General features: G+C 47.1%; 1 protein-coding gene across 1 annotated transcript in view; it reads right to left on the bottom strand.

The window, feature by feature from the left end:
* Positions 1-23,104, bottom strand: part of LOC138846993 (paired immunoglobulin-like type 2 receptor beta) — a 29,077-nt gene that overhangs the window by 4,818 nt on the left and 1,155 nt on the right. The window contains exon 3 of the mRNA XM_070064433.2: positions 5,857-6,060. Within this exon, the coding sequence (XP_069920534.2) occupies positions 5,857-6,060 (204 nt within the window). The remainder of the gene's footprint in view (positions 1-5,856; positions 6,061-23,104) is intronic.

Below are 23,104 nucleotides of genomic sequence, written 5' to 3'. Positions count from 1 at the left end.
CTCCCATGTGGGGTGCAGGGGCCCAAGTTCTTGGCCCATCCTCTGCTGCTTCCCCAGCCTATAGCAGAGAGCTAGATTGGAGGTAGAGCAGCTGGTTCTCAAACTGGCATCACATATGGGATACTGGTGCCACTAGCGGAGGCCCAGCCCACCACAGCACGGCGCTGGCTCCATTTCCTTCCTTTTTACGATGATAATATTTCATTGTAGGTGTAAACTTACTCTGTTTATACATTCATCTGTTAGTGGACATTTCAGTTGCTGCCACTCTGGGTTGTGACTAATATGGTTTCGAACATGGGTGTACAAACATGGGTGTATGGTTGTACTGTTTTAAAATTTTGAGGAACCTCCATACTGTTTTCTATAACAGTTGTAGCATTTTAATTAAAATCTAATATTTTGAATTTTTTCTTTTTAATTTGAAAATTAGAGGGAGAGACCTGCAGAATCCTCCATCTGTTGATTCACTCCCCAAATGGCCTCAACAGCCAGGGCTGGGCCAGATTCAAGCCAGGAGCTTCTTCCAGATCTCCCATGTGGGTGCATGGGCCCAAGCACTTGGGGCATCTTCTACTGCTTTCCCAGTTGCATTGGCAGGGTGCTGGATTGGAAGTGGAGTATCTGAGAATCAAACTGGCCCCCATATGGGATGCCAGCATTGCAGGCAGCAGCTTAACCTGCTATTCCACAGCACTGGCAATTGCAACTTTTTACATTCACACACTAAGAGTGCATAAAGCTTCTAATTATTTCACAGTCTTGTCAAATCTGTTGTTTTCGGGGTTTTTTAAAGTAGTAGTTACCTTAATGGGTAACAGTGAAAAGTGATTTGCATTTCTCTGATGATTAATGATTTGGACATTTGTCATATATTTTCTAACTTTACCATCTATTGAGAAATGTCTATTTATACCTTTTGTCTATTAAAAAGTTTATATGAAGGGCTGGCACTGTGGCGCAGTAGGTTAATCCTCCGCCTGCGGAGCTGACATCCCATATGGGCATCGGTTCTAGTTGTGGCTGCTCCTCTTCCAGTCCAGCTCTCTGCTATGGTCTGGAAAAGCAGTAGAAGATGGCCCAAGTCCTTGGGCCCCTGCACCCGCGTGGGAGACCAGGAAGAAGCGCCTGGCTCCTGACTTCAGATCAGCGCAGCTCTGGCTGTTGTGGCCATTTGGGGAATGAACCAACAGAAGAAAGATCTTTTCTCTGTCTCTCCCTCTCCCTGTCCGTAACTCTAACTCTCAAATAAATAATAAAATCTTTAAAAAAAAAGTTTGAGAAGCATACAGACAGGGAGAGGGGAGAGTCTACATCTGCAAGTTCACTCACCAAATGCCTGTGATGGCCATCTGGGCAGAAGCCAAAGCTATTAGCCAGGAATTCATTCCAGGTCTGCCAGGTGGTGGCAGGAACCAGTCATTGCTACCTCCCAAGATCTGTATTAGGAGGAGGTGTTGTCAAGAGCCAGAGGTGAGTATTGAACCTAAGTACTTTGATATGGGGCCTAGGCATCTCAACTGTGGTCCTAACCCCTCGGCCAAATGTCTGCTCTGTGCACTTTATTTATGAGAGGGAGACAGAATGAGAATGAACAAACATGCCGGCCAGCCCGCATCCGCTGCCTCACTCCCCAGATGCCTGTGCAAGCTGGAGCTGGGCCAGAGATGAAGCTGGAAACTGAGAATTCAGTCCTGGTCTCCTATGGGATGACCGGGACCCAGTTACTTGAGCCATCACCAGCTGTCTCCAAGAGTCTGCGCCTGCAGGAAGTTTTGTTCAGGAGCCAGAGGTGGGCCTTGAACTCAGGCATTCCAGTATGGAATCCAGGCATCCCAGCTGCTAGATCAAACATGCCTCGCTCCCCTTTTTAATCAGGCTATTTGATTTTTGGTTGAATTGTGGAACTACTATATTCTAGATATTAACCCCTTGGAAAACATTTACAAATATTTTCTCCAACTCTGTAGGTTACCTTTCATTCTGTTGATTGTGTCTTTTGGTGAACTAGAGTGTTTATGTGTGTGGTGTAGCTCTATTGGCCTATCTTTTCCTATGGGGATTGTGCTTTTGGTGTCATCCACAAAAGTAACTGCCAAGTCCAATGTCTTGAGGTTTTTCCTCTCTGTTTTTTCCCCTGGAGGTTTATGATTTGGAGGTCTTATATTTAATTATGTAATCCATTTGAATTTTATTTCTGGTATAAGATAAGGGGTAATTTTCATTTTTTTTAAAGATTTATTTATTTGAAAGTCAGAGTTACACAAAGAGAGGTCTTCCATCCGGTGGTTTACTCCCCAGTTGACCTCAATGGCCAGAGCTGTGCCGATCCAAAGCCAGAAGCCAGGAGCTTCTTCCAGGTCTCCCATTGGATGCAGGGGCCCGAGGACTTGGGCCATCTTCTACTGCTTTCCCAGGCCATAGCAGAGAGCTTGATCAGAAGTGGAGCAACTGGGTCTCAAACAGGGGCTCATATGGGATGCTGGCACTTCAAGCCAGGGCTTTATCCCTCTGTGCCACAGCGCCGGCCCCTCATTCTTTTGTTTATGGATATGTACTTTCCCCAGCACTCTTTGTTGAAGACACTATCCTTTTCCTATAGAGTGGTGTTGGCATTCTTGTTGAAGATTATTGGCCATATAGTCAAGATTTTATGGGCACTTCTGGTATCTCTATTCTATTCCATTGGTCTGTTTGTCTGCAGTATCATGATTTTTTGATTACTGAAACTTTGAAATATGTTTTTGGGAAATAAGGAAGTATGTGTCCAGTACACTTGGCTATTTGGAGTACCTTGAGATTGCATATGACTCATTTCTGCAGGAAAGGCCATTAGGATTTTGATAAGGATTGCATTGATTCTGTGGATTGTTTTGGGTGCAGTGGAACTTTTGACATTAATTCTTCCAATCCCTGAATAAGGGATGTTTTTTCATTCATTTGTATTATTTCTGATTTCTTTCAATAGTAGTTTGGCTTTCAGTGTACAAGTTCTTCCCCTCCTTGGTTAGTTTTTGTCCTAATTTTTTTAAGATTATTTATTTGAGAGGCAGAGTTACAGAGAGGCAGAGAGAAAGAGAAGTCTTCCATCTGTAGGTTCTCTCCCCAGATGACTGGAGCTGCACCAATCTGAAGCCAGGAGCCAGGAGCTTCTTCCAGATCTTCCACATGGGCGTGGGAGCCCAAGGGGGTTATCTTCTACTGCTTTCCCTGGCTATAGCAGAGAGCTGGATTGGAAGTGGAGCAGCTGGGACTTGAACCGGTGCCCATATGGGATGCTGGCACTGCAGGCAGCGACTTTATCTGCTACGCCACAGCGCTGGCCCCTATTCTAAGTTTTTTGCATTATTTTATTGTTTGTTTTAATTGTAGACAGACTTGTGATCTTACTTTTCTTTTAAGATTGTTCATGGGTAGTGAGTAGAAATAAAGGCACAATTGAGGTTTTTTTTGTTTGTTGGTTGATTGGTTGGTTTTTGCAAGCAGAGTGGGACAGTGAGAGATAGGGACAGAGAGAAAGGTCTTCCTTTCATTGGCTCACCCCCCAAATGGCCGCCTCGGCTGGCATGCTGCATTGATCTGAAGCTAGGAGACAGATGCTTCCTTCTGGTCTCCCATGCGGGTGGAGGGCCCAAGCACTTGGGCCATCCTCTACTGCCTTCTCTTTATTATGTGAATATTATATTATTTTAGTGATGGTAGCTTAATAATTGTGAGTGCCAGTGATCACACAGTGCTAACTCTTGGCCATCCAGACGACTCCATGTAGGGGTTGAAGCCCACAGCATCTGTCTTGTTGTATCTCAGCTTTGCTGGCTAGGATGTGAAACCAGGGTTCTCCTGCAGGCTGATCAGACTCTTATCTCTTCCCCTTTGTGCTTTAAGTTCTGATGTGACGAATCTCCTTTCTTTGCATGTTTTCTTGAGAGTAATTTCAACTACAGTTGGAGGATATTGGGGCATAAACAATTAATGCTGCTAGTTTGACCTTTGCTTTGAGTGGAAAATGTACACATCCAGTTTTCTGATGGACAAGTCTACTCAGAGACAGGCCAGTGTCTCAAGTGTAATGGATCCCAAACTAGAGGCATCATATTTCCTTTTGACACATGGTCCTCCTCCTCCATTCCCTAATTACTCTCCATTTATGATGGTTTCATCACACCCTCATTCAACCCTGTCGAAACGTGAAACTGCTCCCTCATGGCCACATCAACCTAGTCATCACCTCTGCCTGGTTTTACTGCTTAAGCTTTGCTGGGATCTGCCCCGGCCCCTCCTTACACAGCACCACTGCCTTAGACTGATGTGCCTGCCCACCCCCAGGATCTCTCCCACAGCCTGGTCCCATGTCTGCAGCAGGAACTGGGGCTGCCACATTGCTGCTTCACCTCATCTCCAGGAACAGAGGCTCGTGGATGTGAATGACAGGGGCTCTTCTCCTCTCTCCTGCTTCTGCCTCCAGCGTTGGGATCCCTACAGTCCTAGGAACAGTTTATTCCATCTCTAAGGCCAGTGAGTAGCCTCTTCACTACCCTCACTGCTTCATGTATCATTATTTTCTTTAATTGAATTTTTTCATTTATTTATTCAGAAGGCAGAGAGACTGAGACAGAAAGGACAGAGACAGAGTGCTCCCAGCTGTTGGTTCATTGCCCATATCCCACAACAGCTGGGTCTGGGCCAGGGCAAAGCCAGTATCCAGGAACTCAACAAGTCTCTTGCATGAGGGTGGCAGGAACCCAAGTACTTGGGACCTTACATGATGCTTTATAGGTTTTTTTTTTTTTTTTTTTTTTTTTTTTTTTTTTTTTTTGACAGGCAGAGTTAGTGTGAGAGAGAAACATAGAGAAAGGTCTTCCTTCCATTGGTTCACCCCCAAAATGGCTGCCACAGCCAGCGCTGCGCTGATCCCGAATCCAGGAGCCAGATGCTTCCTCCTGTTCTCCAATGTGGGTGCAGGACCCAAGCACTTGGTCCATCCTCCACTGCCTTTCCAGGCCACAGCAGAGACCTGGACTGGAAGAGGATTAACTGGGACAGAACCGGTGCCTGAACTGGTGCCCTAACTGGGACTAGAACCGGTAGTATTGGCGCCACAGGCAGAGGATTAGTGTAGTGATCCACAGTGCCGGCCTCTAGTGTGTATATTAACAGGAAGCTGGATAGGAAGTGGAGTCATGACATGAACTTAGCTACATCTGTATGGGAGGCGGGTACCCCAAGAGGCATTTTAACCACTGTGCCAAATGTCTATTCCTTATTTTTTATTTTTTGAGACATTTGGTCCATGTCACTTCCTCTGGGAAGTCTTCCCTGGCTATTTTTCTTGCAACCCTAGCCCTTATCAAATGAGGCCATTGACCTTTAAGATGTGTCCCTCCACCAGCTGAGTTCCTTGAAGGCAATGTATGCTTCATTTACTTTTGTATCCTTGATTTCAAACCAGATCTAGCAGGTGGCAATCATCCAGTGCTTGCAGAGCTGAGCCAACTTCTTGTCCCTTCTGCTGTCTCCTCACTTTCCCAGGGCAGGACCCTCCCTCCTTCCAACCATGAGACAAGGGGGAGGATGGAGGAGAAATGACTGAGGCAGGAGGAATGTGGAAAGTGATCAGATTGTGTGGAGAGGGATGGATGGTTCTCTACTTACATCTTCCCAAACCTCACTTGAGGAGCCTGTGACAGATACAGGTCGCCAAGCACAGACCTCAGGGCCTGATTTGGTGAGTTTATTTAAGGGAGCCCCGCCAGGCCCTGCAATTTTCAGGAGCACCCTGGGTGACTCTGATGCAGGTGGGTGTTGAGAAACTTGCCATTGGGCAGCTTGGGGGAGAGCGGGTGCTTGTCTACTCACCTTTCGTTTTCTTCCACCTGAGAAAGACCAGCAGTCCCAAAACCACAATTTTGAGCACAATAGTGGCCACTGCCAGCCCGACTGCAGCTTCCAGACTCAGAGGCTGTGACTCCGGGCTCCCTCTGCCTTCTGTGACCCTGAGGCCTGCTGTGGTGGCTGCAGTGGAGGCTATGTTGGTGGGTCTCTGAGTGGTGGTCTTGGTGGCTGGGGAGATGAGAAATTAGCATTAAATGCTTTGGTGGGGTGGGCACCTGGGTGGAAGTGTTGCATTGTGTTCCCGGGTGTGGAGGAACAGTGAAGCCAGGGAGCTGCTTTAAGAAGCTGCACAAGGAAGGGAGGAACATGGTGTAGTGTCAAGGGTTAGAATCCACGTTGCTCAGCTTCCATCCAGATGCTATACCACACCTCAACCTCATCTTTCCCTTACAAACAGGGGAACGGAATCACATGTTAAAAGCACTTTGTTATTGCTGACAATATATATTACACAACGTGTGTTTTCAGCCGTATTAAGCTCAGAGGCATTAGTACATTCACGTTGTTGTGCAATCATGATCTCCTTCCATCCACAGAACGTTTTCAATGTCTGGGATGAAGGGTGAAGCCAGTCAACCACAACTCCCCATCTGCTCCCCTAAGCCCCTGACAAACACCAGGCTGCTTTCCATCTCTGAACCTGATCACTCAGGGACCAGTGTAGGTGGACTTGGTGCACAGGCAGTTGTTTTACAGGACTTTTTTTTTTTTTTTTTAGATTTATTTATTTTATTTGAAAGGCAGAAATAAAGAGAGACAGAGAGAGAAAGAAAGATCTTCCATCTGCTGGTTCACTCCCCAGATGGCTGCAATGGCCAGAGCTGCTCCGATCCGAGGCCAGGAGCCAGGAGCTTCTTCTGGGCCTCCCACATGGGTGCAGGGGCCCAAGGACTCGAGCCATCCTCCACTGCTTTCCCAGGCCATAGCAGAGAGCTGGATTGGAAGTGGAGCATCTGGGACTTGAACCGGCGCCCATGTGGGATGGAGGCAGTGGTTTTACCTGCTAAGCCACAACGCCAGCTCTTCCAGGGCTGTTTTAATAAGTGGGAAAAGGCCCATGAACACACATAGTTTATATCAGAAACGTGATTTAAAAGCTACTACAAATAGTTAATACCTCCTTTGTAGAGATGTTTAATGTACCAGTAAAAAACTAACATAACAGCTACAGGAAAAAATTTACCTTTAGATTATTGTGAACCAAATTTTATGTCTACTCTTACTAGAAATAGTAAACATCATCTCTCAATAGAGCATTTAAAATTTTGAAGTTAGTAAAAAATTTATAGTTACTTGCTATTTAGAAAATAAAAACAAGGAGTCTGCATGCATTGTGTCATAGCAGGTAAAGCTGCCACCTGTGACTCTAGCATCCCACGTGGGTGCTGGTTCAAGTCCTGGCTGCTCCACTTTTAATCCAGCTATCTCCTGATGGTTCTGGAAGATCAGTGGAAGATGGGCCATGTGCTTGGGCCTTTGCACCCATGTGGGAGACCTGGATGAAGTTCCTGGCTTCAGCCTGGCCCAGTCCTGGCTGTTGCGGCCATTTAGGGAAGGAATCGGTAGATGGAAGATTTCTCTCTACCTCTCTCTCTCTGTAACTCTGAATTTCAAATAACTAAATCTTTTAAAAATTTAGATTTTAAAAAAGAAAAGTGTATATTTAAAACACTTGGACTATGGCTGAAGCTATGTTCTATGTTAAATTCATAGTGTAGATACTTGTACTTAAAATTGAAAGAAATTTTTAAAAATTCACTTTATTAATGATAAAACGACCCATCTGCTAGTTTACTCCCCAAATGCCTGCAAGGCCTGGACTGGGCCAAGGCCGAAGCCAGAAGCCAGGAATGCAATCTAAGTCTCCCACTGTGGCACATGGGCACTACTATGCTAAATGCCTGACCAAAAGAAAGTTTTTAAATAGGGCTAGCATTGTGGCACAGACACTGGTGTCCCATATTGGAGTACCAATTGCAGTTCAGCTATTGACTTTCAATCCAGCTTCCTGTTAATGCTCCTGGAAAGAGAGCTGAAGATGTCCAAGTACTTGGGCCTCTGCCACCCACATGACCTGGCCCAGCCCTGGCTTTGGCGGCCATTTAGGGAGTGTGCCAGTGGATGGGAGTTCTCCACTCCCTCTCTCTCTGTGTTATTCTGCCTTTCAAATAAAGATTAATTTTTAAAAATATTTATTTTAGTTATTTGAAAGGCAAATTTACAGAGAGGGAGAGACAGAGATCTTACATCAATCAGCTGGTTCACTCTCTAAATGGCCACAACAGCCAGGGTTGGACCAGGCTGAAGCCAGAATCCACAAGCTTCCTTCAGGTCTCCCGCATGGGTGCAGGGGCGCAAGCACTTGGGCCATCTTCTGCTGCTTTCCCAGGCATATCAACAGGGAGCAGAATTGGAAGTGGAGCAGCAGGGACTTGAACCAGTGCCCATATGGGATGCCAGCATCACAGTTATCTTTACCTACTATGCCACAGCACCAGCCTCTGAAAAATACTTTTTTAAATGAATGGACAAAGGGAAGAATTTTGGCATAGCAGTTCTGTCTTTGCTTGGGAGGACTGTGTCCCTTATCAGAGTGCCTTGGTTTGAGTCCTGGTTCTTCATTCTGGTGCAGTTTCCTGATAATGCACACCCTAGGGGGAAGCAAGTGAAGGCTCCAGCACTTGGGTTCTTGCCACCTACATGGGAGTCAAAGTTTGAGTTGCGAGCCCTCGGCTTTACTCTAGCTCAGACCTGGCTGTTGTGGGCATTTGGAAAGTGAACCTAGGAATGGAAGGAAGACCTCTGTCTCTATCTCAGCATTAAAAAAAAATAATAATAAGTAAATGAGATAGTTTCCAAAGGATAACTACCACAACCAGAGAGGAACCAGCCCTAAGGAAACTCAGAGAAAGAAAGTAATAAGAACTTATGTAGGAATAAATTTATTGAGGAACATACAGCAAAAGGAGTAATAAGTGGTTATTTAGCAGAAAACAAAAAAGATAAGCATATCTGACAGCAACTGGAAGTCTTGAAATCATGAGTGAGTATATGCTCAACTACAAAGTTGGTAAAATTAAACATGAAATTTTTTTTAGAAACTTAAAAAAATTGAGTTAACTAATGGTAAACTTTGATCATTAGACAATTTGAGAACATTCTTAAAGAGTTACATTCATAAACATAAGGATTCTGATACTAAGGATGTGACAGATACATTCTTACAAAAATTTAGGAGATAAAGGGAGGTGTTTGATGTGGTGATTTAAGATGATGCTTGGGATGCTTGCATCCCATACTAGAATGGTTGGCTCTAGTCCCAGCTCCTCTGTTTGTTGTTGTTGTTGTTTGTTAGGTTTATTTATTGATTTGAAAGGCAGTTATAAGCCGGCACTGCGGCTCACTAGGCTAATCCTCCGCCTTGTGGCACCGGCACACCGGCTTCTAGTCCCGGTCGGGCACTGGATTCTGTCCTGGTTGCCCCTCTTCAAGGCCAGCTCTCTGCTGTGGCCCGGGAGTGCAGTGGAGGATGGCCCAAGTGCTTGGGCCCTGCACCCCATGGGAGACCAGGATAAGTACCTGGCTCCTGCCATCGGATCAGCGCGGTGCGCTGCCCGCAGTGTGCCGGCCACGGCGGCCATTGGAGGGTGAACCAACGGCAAAGGAAGACCTTTCTCTCTGTCTTTCTCTCTCACTGTCCACTAGCCTGTCCAAAAAAAAAATAATAATTTAAAAAAAGGCAGTTATAGAGAGGCAGAGGGAGGGAAAAACAATTCTTTCATCTGCTGGTTCACTCCTCAAATGAATACAACGGCTAGTTTTGGGTCAATCCAAAGCCAGAGCTTCTTCCGCGTCTCCAACATGGGTTCAGGGGCCCAAGCACTTGGGTCATCCTCCACTGCTTTCCCAGGCTATAGAAGAGAGCTGGATCAGAAGTGGAGCTGACAGAATTTGAATCGGCATCCATATTGGATGCAGGGACTGCAGGCGCTGATTTTACCCATTACACCACAGTGCCAGCCCTTCTCTGCTTCTGATCCAACTTCCTGCTGATGCATACCTTGGAAGAAGAGGTCATGGATCAATTACTTGCGTCCCTGTCACTCAAGTGGGAGACCCCAATTGAGTTTCAGGCTCTTGAATTTAGGCTGGCCCAGTCCTAGCTGTTGCAGGTTTTTAGGGGGATTGAACCAGCACATAAGGTCTCTCTGTCCCTCTCTCCATGTTTCAAATAAATAAAAATTTAAAGGAAAGATAATACCCAGAGAGAAGTTACCATACTGTAGAAAAATATGGAAAATTCTGCAATTCTAATCCATTTCATAAAATGATACCATAATCCTGATAACACTCAAAATTTTTTGAAATGCAGATTAAGTCATGAATCTTAAAAAAAAATGGCCTGAGTGAAGGAAAATATCCAGTATTGGCAAGGACTTAGGGTAAGAGAAACTCTCATACAATGGAAGTAATACGGCACAGCCTTTGAGAGTACAGTTTGAGAACATGTATCGAAAAGTAAGAGACCCATTACTTTGTCCCAGTAATTCTAGCACTAGGAATTTCTCCTGCTTGCCAAGTATTGAAGTGTTCTTTGCAGCTTTGTGATGCAGCAACAACCTAAATGTCTGTATTTATTTCAGGGGTGGTGGGTTTTTTGTTTGTTTGTTTAGTGTTTCTTTATTACAGTTACTTGAAAGAGTGGCAGAGAGACAGAGACAGATGTCCATCAGCTGGTTCACTCCCCAAATGCCTACAATGTCCAGTGCTTAGCAAAAGCCAGGAGCCTGTAACTCCATCTGGGTCTCCCCCAAGAATGGCAGGGATTATTTGAGACAGCATCTGCTGCCTGTCAGGATGCGTTAACAGGAAGCTGGATTGGCAGTAGGGGAGACCAAATTTGATGAACTGGCATTCTGATATATGTGGGTATCCCAAGCAGTGGCTTAAGCCATTGTGCCACAGTGCCTGCCCCAATGTCTTTAGATAGAAGACTGATTAAATAAGTTATGATGCATCTTCCCATGGGATACCATGCATTCATTTAAGAAAAGGAGTAGCTTTCATGAAAAGATATTTGAGATATATTAAAAATAACAATTTGGAAATTACAGAACAGTATATAGTTTGATCGTATGTATGCCATAACTGTAAGATCATTTCCACAGAAAGCAGGAGTAATGACCGGAGAGAGTGAGTGGGCTGGGGTAGAGGGGCTGTTACTTGTCATTTAACTTCCTTCCATATTGTTTGAATGTTTGTTTTTACCATGTGTAGAGGTTACCAGTACCATTGTTAGTTTCAGAATATAGCAGTTACTTGTTTTGCGGTTGTATAGCATGTCATTTAGAGCGAACAAATTACACATAGCTTATGGAAAACTGAGGGCCCCTGCATGTGACTCCTCACTCCCTTCCCACTCCTGGAGGGCAGCTATTTTCAGCTCCTTTAGTTATTTCTTCGGGTATTACTTCCTTTTTTTATTTTTTTTTATTTTTATTTATTTATTTTTTTTGACAGGCAGAGTGGACAGTGAGAGAGAGAGACAGAGAGAAAGGTCTTCCTTTGCCGTTGGTTCACCCTCCAATGGCCGCCGCGGCCGGTGCGCTGCGGCCGGCACACCGCGCTGATCCGATGGCAGGAGCCAGGAGCCAGGTGCTTTTCCTGGTCTCCCATGCGGGTGCAGGGCCCAAGCACCTGGGCCATCCTCCACTGCACTCCCTGGCCACAGCAGAGGGCTGGCCTGGAAGAGGGGCAACCGGGACGGAATCCGGCGCCCCGACCGGGACTAGAACCCGGTGTGCCGGCGCCGCTAGGCGGAGGATTAGCCTAGTGAGCCGCGGCGCCGGCCACTTCCTTTTTTTAAATAGCAGGCGTATATTGCTGTTGCTCGATTTGGTTGTCTTACAGAATTGTCTGTTCACTTCCTACTGTTGAAATTGAGGATGTAGATATCTCAACATCCTCATTTTCTTCATTTGACTCAACTTTACAACATCAGCTATTTCCCTTTGGTGAAGTGAGTTCTTCACTTGGTTTCTAGTGTATCACCCTCTCTTGATTCCTCTACCTCTCCCGCAGCTTCTTCTAGTCTTTGCTTATTCTTCACTTCTACAACCACTGTCGTCAGGACTCAGTCCTAGGACCTCCTTTCTGCCTATATTTATTCCTATGTGATCTCTACAGTCCCCTGACGTCAGAGGTAAGTGATATCATGATGACTTCCCAACCTGTGTATCTCGCCAACGTTACCCCTACACTGCACACTCGTAGATCTTACTGCTTACTCAGGCTCCACGTGTATCTCAAGTAACATCTCACCAAGACAGAACTAACTCTCGAGTTCTCCCAAGCCTGTCCCCCCCCCCCTTTGCTTCCGCTCCATAAATGGCAAGTCCATCTTTTCAGGTGCTCAGGCCAAAGTCATTAGAGTCCTCCTCGGTTCTTCTCTCTCTTTCTCACCCTACATCCAGTCCATCTGCAAATCCTGGCTGCTTTGCTTTTATTTATTTATTTATTTTTTTGACAGGCAGAGTGGACAGTGAGAGAGAGAGAGAGAGAGAGAGAGAGAAAGGTCTTCCTTTTGCTGTTGGTCCACCCTCCAATGGCCGCCGTGGTCGGCACACTGCAGCCGGTGCACTGCGCTGATCCGATGGCAGGAGCCAGGTATTTCTCCTGGTCTCCCATGGGGTGCAGGGCCCAAGCACTTGGGCCATCCTCCACTGCACTCCCTGGCCACAGCAGAGGGCTGGCCTGGAAGAGGGACAACCGGGACAGAATCCGGCGCCCCGACCGGGACTAGAACCCGGTGTGCTGGCGCCGCAAGGCGGAGGATTAGCCTAGTGAGCCGTGACGCCGCCCTGCTCTGCTTTCAAACCCAGGTGCGGGCCAGCGCCGCGGCTCACTAGGCTAATCCTCCGCCTAGCGGCGCCGGCACACCGGGTTCTAGTCCCGGTCGGGGCGCCGGATTCTGTCCCGGTTGCCCCTCTTCCAGGCCAGCCCTCTGCTGTGGCCAGGGAGTGCAGTGGAGGATGGCCCAGGTGCTTGGGCCCTGCACCCGCATGGGAGACCAGGAAAAGCACCTGGCTCCTGGCTCCTGCCATCGGATCAGCGCGGTGCGCCGGCCGCAGCGCGCCAGCCGCGGCGGCCATTGGAGGGTGAACCAACGGCAAAAGGAAGACCTTTCTCTCTGTCTCTCTCTCTCACTGTCCACTCTGCCTGTCAAAAAAAAACACCCAGGTGCATTCCATCTCACTGGTCTCCCTGCTTCTGACCCTCTTAAGAGTCCTATTCCCCACACAACAGCCAAAGGGAGCCTTTTAAAGTGTCACTCAGGGGCTGGTGCAGTAGTGCAGTGGGTAAGCTGCCATCTGCAGTGCTGGCATCCCATAGGGACACTGGGCTGTTCCACTTCCAATCCAGCTCCCTGCCAATGCACCTAGGAAAGCAGCAGAAGATGGCCCAACTCCTTGGGCCCCTGCACCCATGTGGGAGACCTGGGAGAAGCTCCTGGCTTCAGCCTGGCCCAGCCCTGGCTGTTGTGGCCATTTGGGGAGTGATCTAGTGGATGGAATACTTCTCTGTCTCCTCTCTGTAACTCTGCCTTTCAAGTAAAAAATAATCTTTTATTTTAGTGTAAGATCTCAAACCTCAGCAGGAAACCCTCACTAGCTTGCATTGTTCTCAGAGTAAAAGTCAGAGAGGTCTCCCCATGGCTTTCAAGCTGCCCCCACTGCTGGCTCTGACCTCATCTCTTTCCACCCTCTGTTCCTTCACTCTGCTTCTGCCACACTTGTTCTGTTTTACCAGAATGTTCTCCCGGCCATGCCCCTCCTGCCCCAGTTCCTACAGATCTGTAGCTAGGTTGGGTCTTTGTGCTGACTTCTCCAGATAACATTTCCACAACTACTCTCCACCCTGCTTTGTGCCTTTGGAGGTCAGCCTGGTAGACTCCATCCATGGGCTCTCTTGCCCTCTGATTTCCCACGCAACGGCCATTGGGAGCCACCCACAGGAGATGGACGTGAGTAGAGTGGGTCAGGGTATTCCATCCCAGGCCCTCGTGGTGGCTGTGTTGACTGTGTCTCTCCAGGGGCTATGGCTCCTCTGCGACCCTCCTGTACATTCCTACCCTCTCTGATTTCCCTCCCCTTGCTCCTGAAGTCGGCTCATAGTCCAGGGTTAGCCACCATCCCCAGCTGGTTTCCCAAACTGTGCCTTACTCCAGGTTCTCCCTAGTTGCCCTGTCTGCATGTCCATTTCTTGTGGGGCTCTGCCTGTGAGCCCCAAAGTGTTCCCTAATCAGTCTTAAAGTGACATCCTCAGCAGCTTCCTATCTGCCTCATTGTTCTCTTCTTTGGACATAAAAGTTGTTCATTTATTTGCTTATTTATCTTTTTCCTGCACCACAAAGTAAGTTCCATCACTGCCTGCATTTAAAAAAAAAAAATTCTTGGCCGGTGCCGCGGCTCACTAGGCTAATCCTCTGCCTTGTGGCGCTGGCACACCGGGTTCTAGTCCCGGTCAGGGCGCCAGATTCTGTCCCGGTTGCTCCTCTTCCAGGCCAGCTCTCTGCTGTGGCCAGGGAGTGCAGTGGAGGATGGCCCAAGTGCTTGGGCCCTGCACACCCCATGGGAGACCAGGAGAAGTACCTGGCTCCTGCCATCGGATCAGCGCGGTGCGCCGGCCGCTGCAGCCATTGGAGGGTGAACCAACGGCAAAGGAAGACCTTTCTCTCTGTCTCTCTCTCTCACTGTCCACTCTGCCTGTCCAAAAAACAAAACAAAACAAAAAACATACTTGAGGTACAAAGAGAGACTGAATTCCCATCTGCTGGGTTATTCCCTAAATGCCCAGAAGGTTGGGGGTAGGCCTCTTTTGCATCTGGGAATTAGGAACTTAATCTGGGTCTCCAGATGTAAATGGTAGGGACCTAACTACCTGAGCCATCAGCTAGCTGCTGCCCTCCAGGGTCTGCATTAGTAGGACACTGGAACTGGGATCAAGCTGGGACTGAAACCCAGACACATGTAATGGAGTGTGGGCATTCCAATAGGCATCTGAACCAGCAGGCAAATATCACCCCAGTTTTTTTTTTTTTTTAAATGGCTGTTTTTCAGATTAGCACTTGGCACAGTCAAAATATTTGTTAAGCAAACGAATGAAATGTTTTTCCCTAGGAATTTCTTTTTTTTAAAGATTTATTTTATTTGAAAGGCAGAGTTAGGCAGAGAAAGAGAGGTCTTCCATCTGCTGGTTCACTCCCCAAATGATCACAATGGCCAGAGCTGAGCCAGTTTGAAGCCAGGAGCTTCTTCTGGGTCTCCCACGCAGGTGGAGGGGCCCAAGGACTTGGGCCATTTTCCACTGCATTCTAGGCTATAGCAGAGAGCTGGATCAGAAGTGGAGCAGCCAAGACTTGAACCAGTGCCCATATGGGATGCCAGCACTGCAGGCAGCGGCTTTACCTGCTACGCCACAGCACCGGCCCCTTTCCCTAGTAATTTCAAGGCATTCAACCATTGTTTTCCAGCTTCCCTATGTGCTTCTTGAAATTTATAGAATATTCTTTTTGTCCCCAGTGTTTTTGAATTTTGTATTGCTGAACAGGTCATTGTGTTTTTGTCCGTCTGTTTGGGCTTGTTTTGGAAAACTTTTGCCATTGTTTCTCTGTTATCTTCCCCACGATCTTTCTTCTGTTTCTGGAACACCAATCCTTCAGAGGTTGGATCCTCTAATGTTCTTATCTCTCATTATAGATTTTGTATTGCTTCCCTATGGCAGCTATAACAAATTACCACAATCTGGGTGACATCAAATAGCAGACTTTGGTTCTCACACAGCTCTGGAGGCCAGAAGTCTATGCTCAAGGGGCAGCAGGGTTGTGTTCCCTCTGGAGAAGAATCTGTTCTTGGTTCTTTCTGGCAGGTGTTCACAGGCATCCCTCAACTTGTGATGCCATTGTTAAAGAGTCTGCCTCTGTGGCCACAAGCCTTCTCTTCCATCCGTGTCATCTCACTCTTATAAGGACAACTGAGAATACATTTAAGGACGGCCCAGCTAATCATGGATAATCTCATTGCAAGATCCTTAATTCAATTCTATTACCAAGTAAGGTAATATCTACTCTTTTGCCCCATAAGGTGATGGTCACAGGTGTAGGGATTGGGATGTGGACATATCTTTTTTTTGGTTGGCAGGGAGAGTTGTTATCTACTCCCCTACACAGTTGCTAACCCTTTGGCATTTTTTCTTCTACCTTCTGTGAGGTTTCTACAAATGTTATCTTCAAATACTTTCATGGAATTTCCCAGTTTTGTTATTTTATGTTGAATTCCTAAGAGCTCTGTGTTTACCAAGCATCTTTGTGAAGCATGTGAAGTAGTCTGCTTTCATTACTTTAATAAAACACCTGAGGGGAGGCACACGGGACGGCAGAAGGTTTTTATTTTGTCTGACAGGAGGTTCACAGTCCTTGACTGGTCAGCTCCAGCTGTTCTGGCCCTTGGTGATGGTGGACCATGTGGAGGGAGGATCACAGTCATCTACCCTCTGTGTGGTCTCTCCTTATAAATCCATCACAGTTCAATGACGGATCCCACCCTGGCAACATAATCTAATCCAAGTACTTCCCAAAGGTCCCACCTTCAGAGGTCAGTTGAATCAAGCCTCCACCTAATCCTTCAACCACTAGCATTCATCCATTCACATTAACTAATAAGATTTTGGGGTTTAAACATCTACACAACTTTGGGGAGCCAAATCTTATTTACTTTATGACAGCATCCTTTCTTGTTGTCTGTACAAATTTCTTAACTTTCTGAACAGAAGAGAATGATCACTTTTTAAAAGTTTTATTTGTTTTGTTTTCTTCCTATTTGTTTTGCTCTCTGAATTTTGTGGGAGAAGCTTTTCTTAGGTGTTTTGTAGAATAATATGTTTAAATGAGGGCTCTAGCCTTGGGATTCCCAGGTACAGCTGGGCCAGGATGCAGTCCTTAGTGCTGTGGAACTCCGTGAGGTGACAAGACCCCAGTCTCCTTACCACTTACGTCTCTGGAGTTCCAGCCACAGTCCTTCTGGTTCACCTGTCCTGGAGAGCAATCCTCTAGTCTTCAGCAAGAGTTAGAAATGGAGGTTTTCCTGATTCTTTTTTTTTTTTTTTTTTTTTTTGACAGGCAGAGTGGACAGTGAGAGAGAGACAGAGAGAAAGGTCTTCCTTTTGCCGTTGGTTCATTCTCCAATGGCCGCCGCGGCCGGCGCACTGCGGCCAGCACACCGCACTGATCCGATGGCAGGAGCCAGGAGCCAGGTGCTTTTCCTGGTCTCGCATGGGGTGCAGGGCCCAAGCACTTGGGCCATCCTCCACTGCACTCCCTGGCCACAGCAGAGAGCTGGCCTGGAAGAGGGGCAACCGGGACAGAATCTGGCGCCCTGACCGGGACTAGAACCCGGTGTGCCGGCGCCGCTAGGCGGAGGATTAGCCTAGTGAGCCGCGGCGCCGGCCTTTCCTGATTCTTAAATAGACTTTGTACTGATCCTCTGAGAGACAGAGAGAGACGGGGGGGGGGGGGGACTCTTCCATCCATTGGTTCACTCCCCAAATGTCTGTAATGGCCAGAGCTGGGATGACTGAAGCCAGGATGCAGGATCTCTTTCTTGGTCTCCTACATGGGTTCAGGGGCCCAAAGACTTGGACCATTTCTCGAGCAGCTGATCAGAAGTGGAACAGCTGGGAATTGAACCGGCACACATATGGGATACTAGACTGCGGGTGGTAGCTTTCCCTGCTATGCCACTGGCCCATCCTCTGATTTTCAGATCCATCTTCACTGCCATTTTCAGAGGCACCCAGAGTTGGCATTACTGAAACTTCGGTGGGTCTGGCCATTCTTCTGCATTTCCCTACCACTGGGTTAGGGTTTAACTCTTCTAGTCTCTGAGCCAATCTATCAAGACAGCTGCAGCTTCTCTATTTTATTTTATTTTTTGTATACTTAGCTAATTATTTTTAAAGATTTATTTGTTGGGGCCTGCACTGTGGTGCAGTGGGTTAATGCCCTGGCCTGATTGCTGGCATCCCATATGGGTGCTGGTTCAAGATCCGGCTGCTCCACTTCCGATCCAGCTCTCTGCTATGGCCTGGGAAAGCAGTGGAGGATGGCCCAAGTCCTTGGGCCCCTGCACCCTTGTGGGAGACCTAGAAGAAGCTCCTGGCTCCTGGCTTCAGATCGGCACAGCTCCAGCCTTTGTGACCAACTGGGGAGTGAACCAGCGGATGGAAGACCCCCCCCCACCTGCCACCTCTCTCTCTCTCTCTGTAACTCTTTCACATAAATAAATAAATCTTTTTTAAAAATCTGATTTATTTATTTATGTGAAAGGTGGAATTACAGAGAGGCAGAGGCAGAGAGGGACAGAGACAAAGAGGTTTTCCATCTGCTGGTTCACTCCCCAGATGGCTGCAATGGTTGGAGCTGGGCCAATCCAAAGCTAGGAGCCAGGAGCTTCTTCCGAGTCTCCCACGTGGATGCAGAGGCCCATGGACTTGGGCCATCCTCTACTGCTTTTCCCAGGCCATACCAGAGAGCTAGATTGGAAGTGGAGCAGCTGGCAGTCGAACTGGTGCCCATATTAGATGTTGGCACTTCAGGTGGTGGCTTTACCCACTACACCACAGTGCCAGCCCTCTAGCTCATGTATTTTTTTTTTATTTTTTATTTATTTATTTATTTTTTTGACAGGCAGAGTAGACAGTGAGAGAGAGAGACAGAGAGAAAGGTCTTCCTTTTGCCGTTGGTTCACCCTCCAATGGCCGCCGCGGCCAGCGCGCTGTGGCCGGCACACCGCGCTGATCCGATGGCAGGAGCCAGGAGCCAGGTACTTCTCCTGGTCTCCCATGGGGTGCAGGGCCCAAGCACCTGGGCCATCCTCCACTGCACTCCCTGGCCACAGCAGAGAGCTGGCCTGGAAGAGGGGCAACCGGGACAGAATCCGGCGCCCCGACCGGGACTAGAACCTGGTGTGCCGGCGCCGCTAGGCAGAGGATTAGCCTAGTGAGCCGCGGCGCCGGCCTAGCTCATGTATTTTTAAGCTTGAAGATTTTTGTCTTAAAAAATTCACTATGTGGAAAGAATGGGTCTTCAAAAAGGAGGTACCTTTCTCTGAAGGGAGGAGAGAACTTCCACTTTGACTATGACCTTGTCTAAATAAGATAAGAGTCGGTGAACTCAAAAGGCTTCCATAGCCTTGGAAACTCATGACTGGAGCCTAGGGAGATTACTGATGCCATAAACAGGAGTGTCAATTTGTAAAGTCAACAACAGGCGTCACTGTGCACTTACTCCTCATGTAGGATCTCTGTCCTTAATGTGCTGTACATTGAGATTTAATGCTATAATGAGTACTCAAACAGTATTTTTCACTTTGTGTTTCTATGTGGGTGCAAACTGTTGAAATCTTTACTTAATGTATACTAAACTGATCTTTATATAAAAAAAATTGAAAATGAATCTTGATAAGAATGGAAGGGGAGAGAGAACGGGAAAGGGGAGGGTTGCGGGTGGGAGGGCAGTCATGGGGGAAGCCAATGTAATCCATAAGCTGTACTTTGGAAATCTATATTCATTAAATAAAAGTTTAAAAAAGAATTCACTATGCTATCATTTTAAAAGATTTTTGGGACAAAATAGAGGTCAATATATACATATAACTCTCCCTGTTTTTCAGAATTTATGCATTTTTTTAATTTGACAGGTAGAGTTACAGACAGTGAGAGAGAGAGAGACAAAGAGAAAGGTCCTCCATCTGATGTTTCACCCCCTAAATGACCGCAACGGCCGGAGCTGCGCCGATCCGAAGCCAGGAGCCAGGTGCCTCCTCCTGGTCTCCTATGCGGGTGCAGGGCCCAAGCACTTGGGCCATCCTGCACTGCCTTCCCGGGCCACAGCAGAGAGCTGGACTGGAAGAGGAGCAGCCAGGACTAGAACCCGGTGCCCATATGGGATGCCGGCTCCGCAGGTGGAAGATTACCTAGTGCGCCACGGTGCCGGCCCCTTATGCATTATTTTTGCAATGACAATTATACAAAAATTTCTAATCTTGGGCATTAACAATAAAAATATAGAGTAGTGGAAGAGAAAAAAATTCTTATGAGACATGACCTTTAGGGGAATACTGCCAGAATTTACTGAGCGATATTAATTAGGACCCATTCCTGAGGAGGTGGGAAGGTTGTATATTAATACTGATTTCAGTTTCTGTTAATTGTTTTTATAGATTTAATGTACTTGTGGTTTAAAAGATCCCAAGGAGTGCTTTTTTCAAGAGTGTGGCAAACTTACTCTAACATTTAAAAAAATATTTATTTGGAAGGCAGAGTGACAAAGAAGGAGAGATGGAGAAAGAAAGATCTTCTATCTGCTGGTTCATTCCCCAGATGGCTGCCGTGACCAGGGCTGGGCCAGGCTAAAGTCAGGAGCCTGAAACTCCTTGTAGGTCTCCCATAATAGTTGCTGCAGTTCATGTACTTGGGTCATCTTTGGCTGCTTTCCCAGGTGTATTAGCAGGGAGCTGGATCAGAAGGGGAGCTTCTGGGACTTGAGATGTGCTGTACCGTAATGCCAGCCCCTTATTCTAATGTTTATATGAAAGAACACGCAGGCAATAGTAGCAGAGTTTTTGAGGCAGAAGTAATGAGGCTGAGGTAGAAACAGTTGGATTAGCCATTGAGATGTGATCAAGTTGCAGTCACTGGAACAGTGATATGGACATCAGAAAAGACAGATCAGTGAAAAAGAAGACTGACCAGAAATGGATGCTCTTCTACAATAGAATTAAAAAACTAGACCTAGTATATCAGTATAGAAGAGAAAAAAATGGTCAACTTGGGGTCAGGCAAATGGATTCATTGTTAAGTAAAAAAATGAATTTAATTGTTTACTTCATGCCATATGTAAAATAAATAATTACATTAAGTAGTAAAGTTGAAAACAAACCATATAAAATCAGAACAAAAGTAGAAACTTAACAGTAAATATTTTTGGGGTCGGCATTGTGGCTCACTTGGCTAACCCTCCGCCCCAGTTGCCCCTCTTCCAGTCCAGCTCTCTGCTGTGGTCCGGGAAGGCAGTGGAGGAAGCCCAAGTGCTTGGGCCCTGCACCCACATGGGAGACCAGGAGAAGCACCTGGCTCCTGGCTTTGGCTCGGCACAGCTCTGACTGTTGCAGCCAATTAGGGAGTGAAACAACAGAAGGAAGACCTTTCTTTCTGTCTCTCTCTCTCACTGTCTGTAACTCTAGCTCTCAAATAAATAAATAAGTCTTTTTAAAAAAATAAGAGGGGCCGCCTATGTGGGCAAAGGGATGAAGTGCTTGACTCCTGGCTTCAGCCTGGACCAGCCTCAGCCATTGGACCCATTTGGGGAATAAACAATGGATGGAAAATCTCTCTTTCATTTCTTTGCCTCTCAGTGAATAGATATTTTTTAATTACCAAGGCTGAAACAATTAGATTTTGCTACAAAAATAAAATATATAAAAAATCCAACCACAAACTTAGTTGTGTTTGCCACAAATATTTCTTTAGCTTGTGACACTTTTCAGTTGGATTAAAAAGATACCTTTTTATTACTTTCCACTATTTTTTAAATAATGGGCATACATATCCAATTAATTGAATAAAATATTGATGAGAAAAGTCCTTCTGATGCAAGGAAAAATGAAAGGAGGAATTAACTAAATAAGGAAGAACAGATTAAGAAGAATAACAGGCCAGCGCCGCGGCTCACTAGGCTAATCCTCCGCCTGCGGCACCAGCACACCGGGTTCTAGTCCCGGTCAGGGCGCCGGAGTCTGTCCCGGTTGCCCCTCTTCCAGGCCAGCTCTCTGCTGTGGCCCGGGAGTGCAGTGGAGGATGGCCCAAGTGCTTGGGCCCTGCACCACCTGGGAAACCAGGCTCCTGCCTTCGGATCAGCGCGGTGCGGCGGCCATTGGAGGGTGAACCAACGGCAAAGGAAGACCTTTCTGTCTGTCTCATTCTCTCACTGTCCACTTTGCCGGTCAAAAATAACAATCTGGGTTTCCTGTTCCCTCTATATATTTCCTTATGTGGCAAGAAAGATAAATCATGGCTGTCTTGCTCAGGGGTTAACCAGCAGGAGGCAGTGAGTGTTGATTCCAGAAGGAAGGAGGGATTTATCACAGAAGTTGTTTACAATCAGCAGTACAAGTGATCACAAAAAGCAAACCCCCATAGCTCACCTCGTTTTCCAGTGTATCCTATTATCACCTCTGAGAGAGACCCACTTCCCAGACTTCACAGACAGACAAACCTCGGGTTCCAATGCCCCTACTAAGTAGGCGATGCATTTCCTTGTTAAGTCCAGAGTAGATCAAGGCAAACAATATGAACAGCTCCACAGACGAAGCCAAAGAACTGGTAATTAAGAGAGGAGCCTCTGCAGGGAAGTGGTCTGTCAAGTCCCATCTGTCCAACTAGTGAGGCTTTGGGCAGCTGTTCAGATCTGCTAGCCTCAGTTTCCCTGTCAGTAAAATGAAGATGCAAGCAGTGCCTCCTGTTACGGTAGGGTCATGGCAATTGCAGACAGAGTTACTTAACCCAGGCCCCCGGCCTTCTGCAGGCAGCAGCAGCTGTTTCGGAGCAAGATCAGAGTGGAGATGGGGATAATGGCATGAGGAGAAGAGGATAAGAGGATAAGGGCCAGTGTGAGGCAAGGAAGGTAAAGAGGCTGGAGGCAGAGGAGGAGGAGACGAGAGAGGGGAGAGATGAGGGATGTGTTCTGAGGAGCACAGAAAATGGGGAGACTGGACAACCAGGTGATGGGGTGTCAGCTGAGCACTGGACAGCTCCACCTCCATCCATTGGGCATCTACCGGGTGTTCTGGGTTGAGCTGATGGCTATGGGAGACAAGACATGGTGCCCATACATGGACATGGACAAGTGAAGGGAGCTGCCCCTGGAGGATGCAGGGTGGGGTCCAGAGCAGACAGAGATGGAGCTTCAGTGAGGAGCAAGAAGGGACGAGAACTGGGAGTCTGTCAGGGGCTGAGGCTCGAAGACAGGGGTAGAGAGGGAGAGAGAGTTTAGGGCTGGAGATAATTAAGGGAAAGAGAAAGAGAAAGCTGGCAAAGGCCTGGACGGGGCCCAGGAGCAGGGGGAGGACATTGAGGGAAGGGTCAGGCGTGGGGCCCG

This window comes from Oryctolagus cuniculus, chromosome 19, assembly GCF_051225735.1.
Source record: "Oryctolagus cuniculus isolate XC-2025 breed Fujian yellow rabbit chromosome 19, ASM5122573v1, whole genome shotgun sequence".
Lineage (NCBI taxonomy): Eukaryota > Metazoa > Chordata > Mammalia > Lagomorpha > Leporidae > Oryctolagus > Oryctolagus cuniculus.
This window is presented reverse-complemented; position numbering and strand designations above follow the sequence as displayed.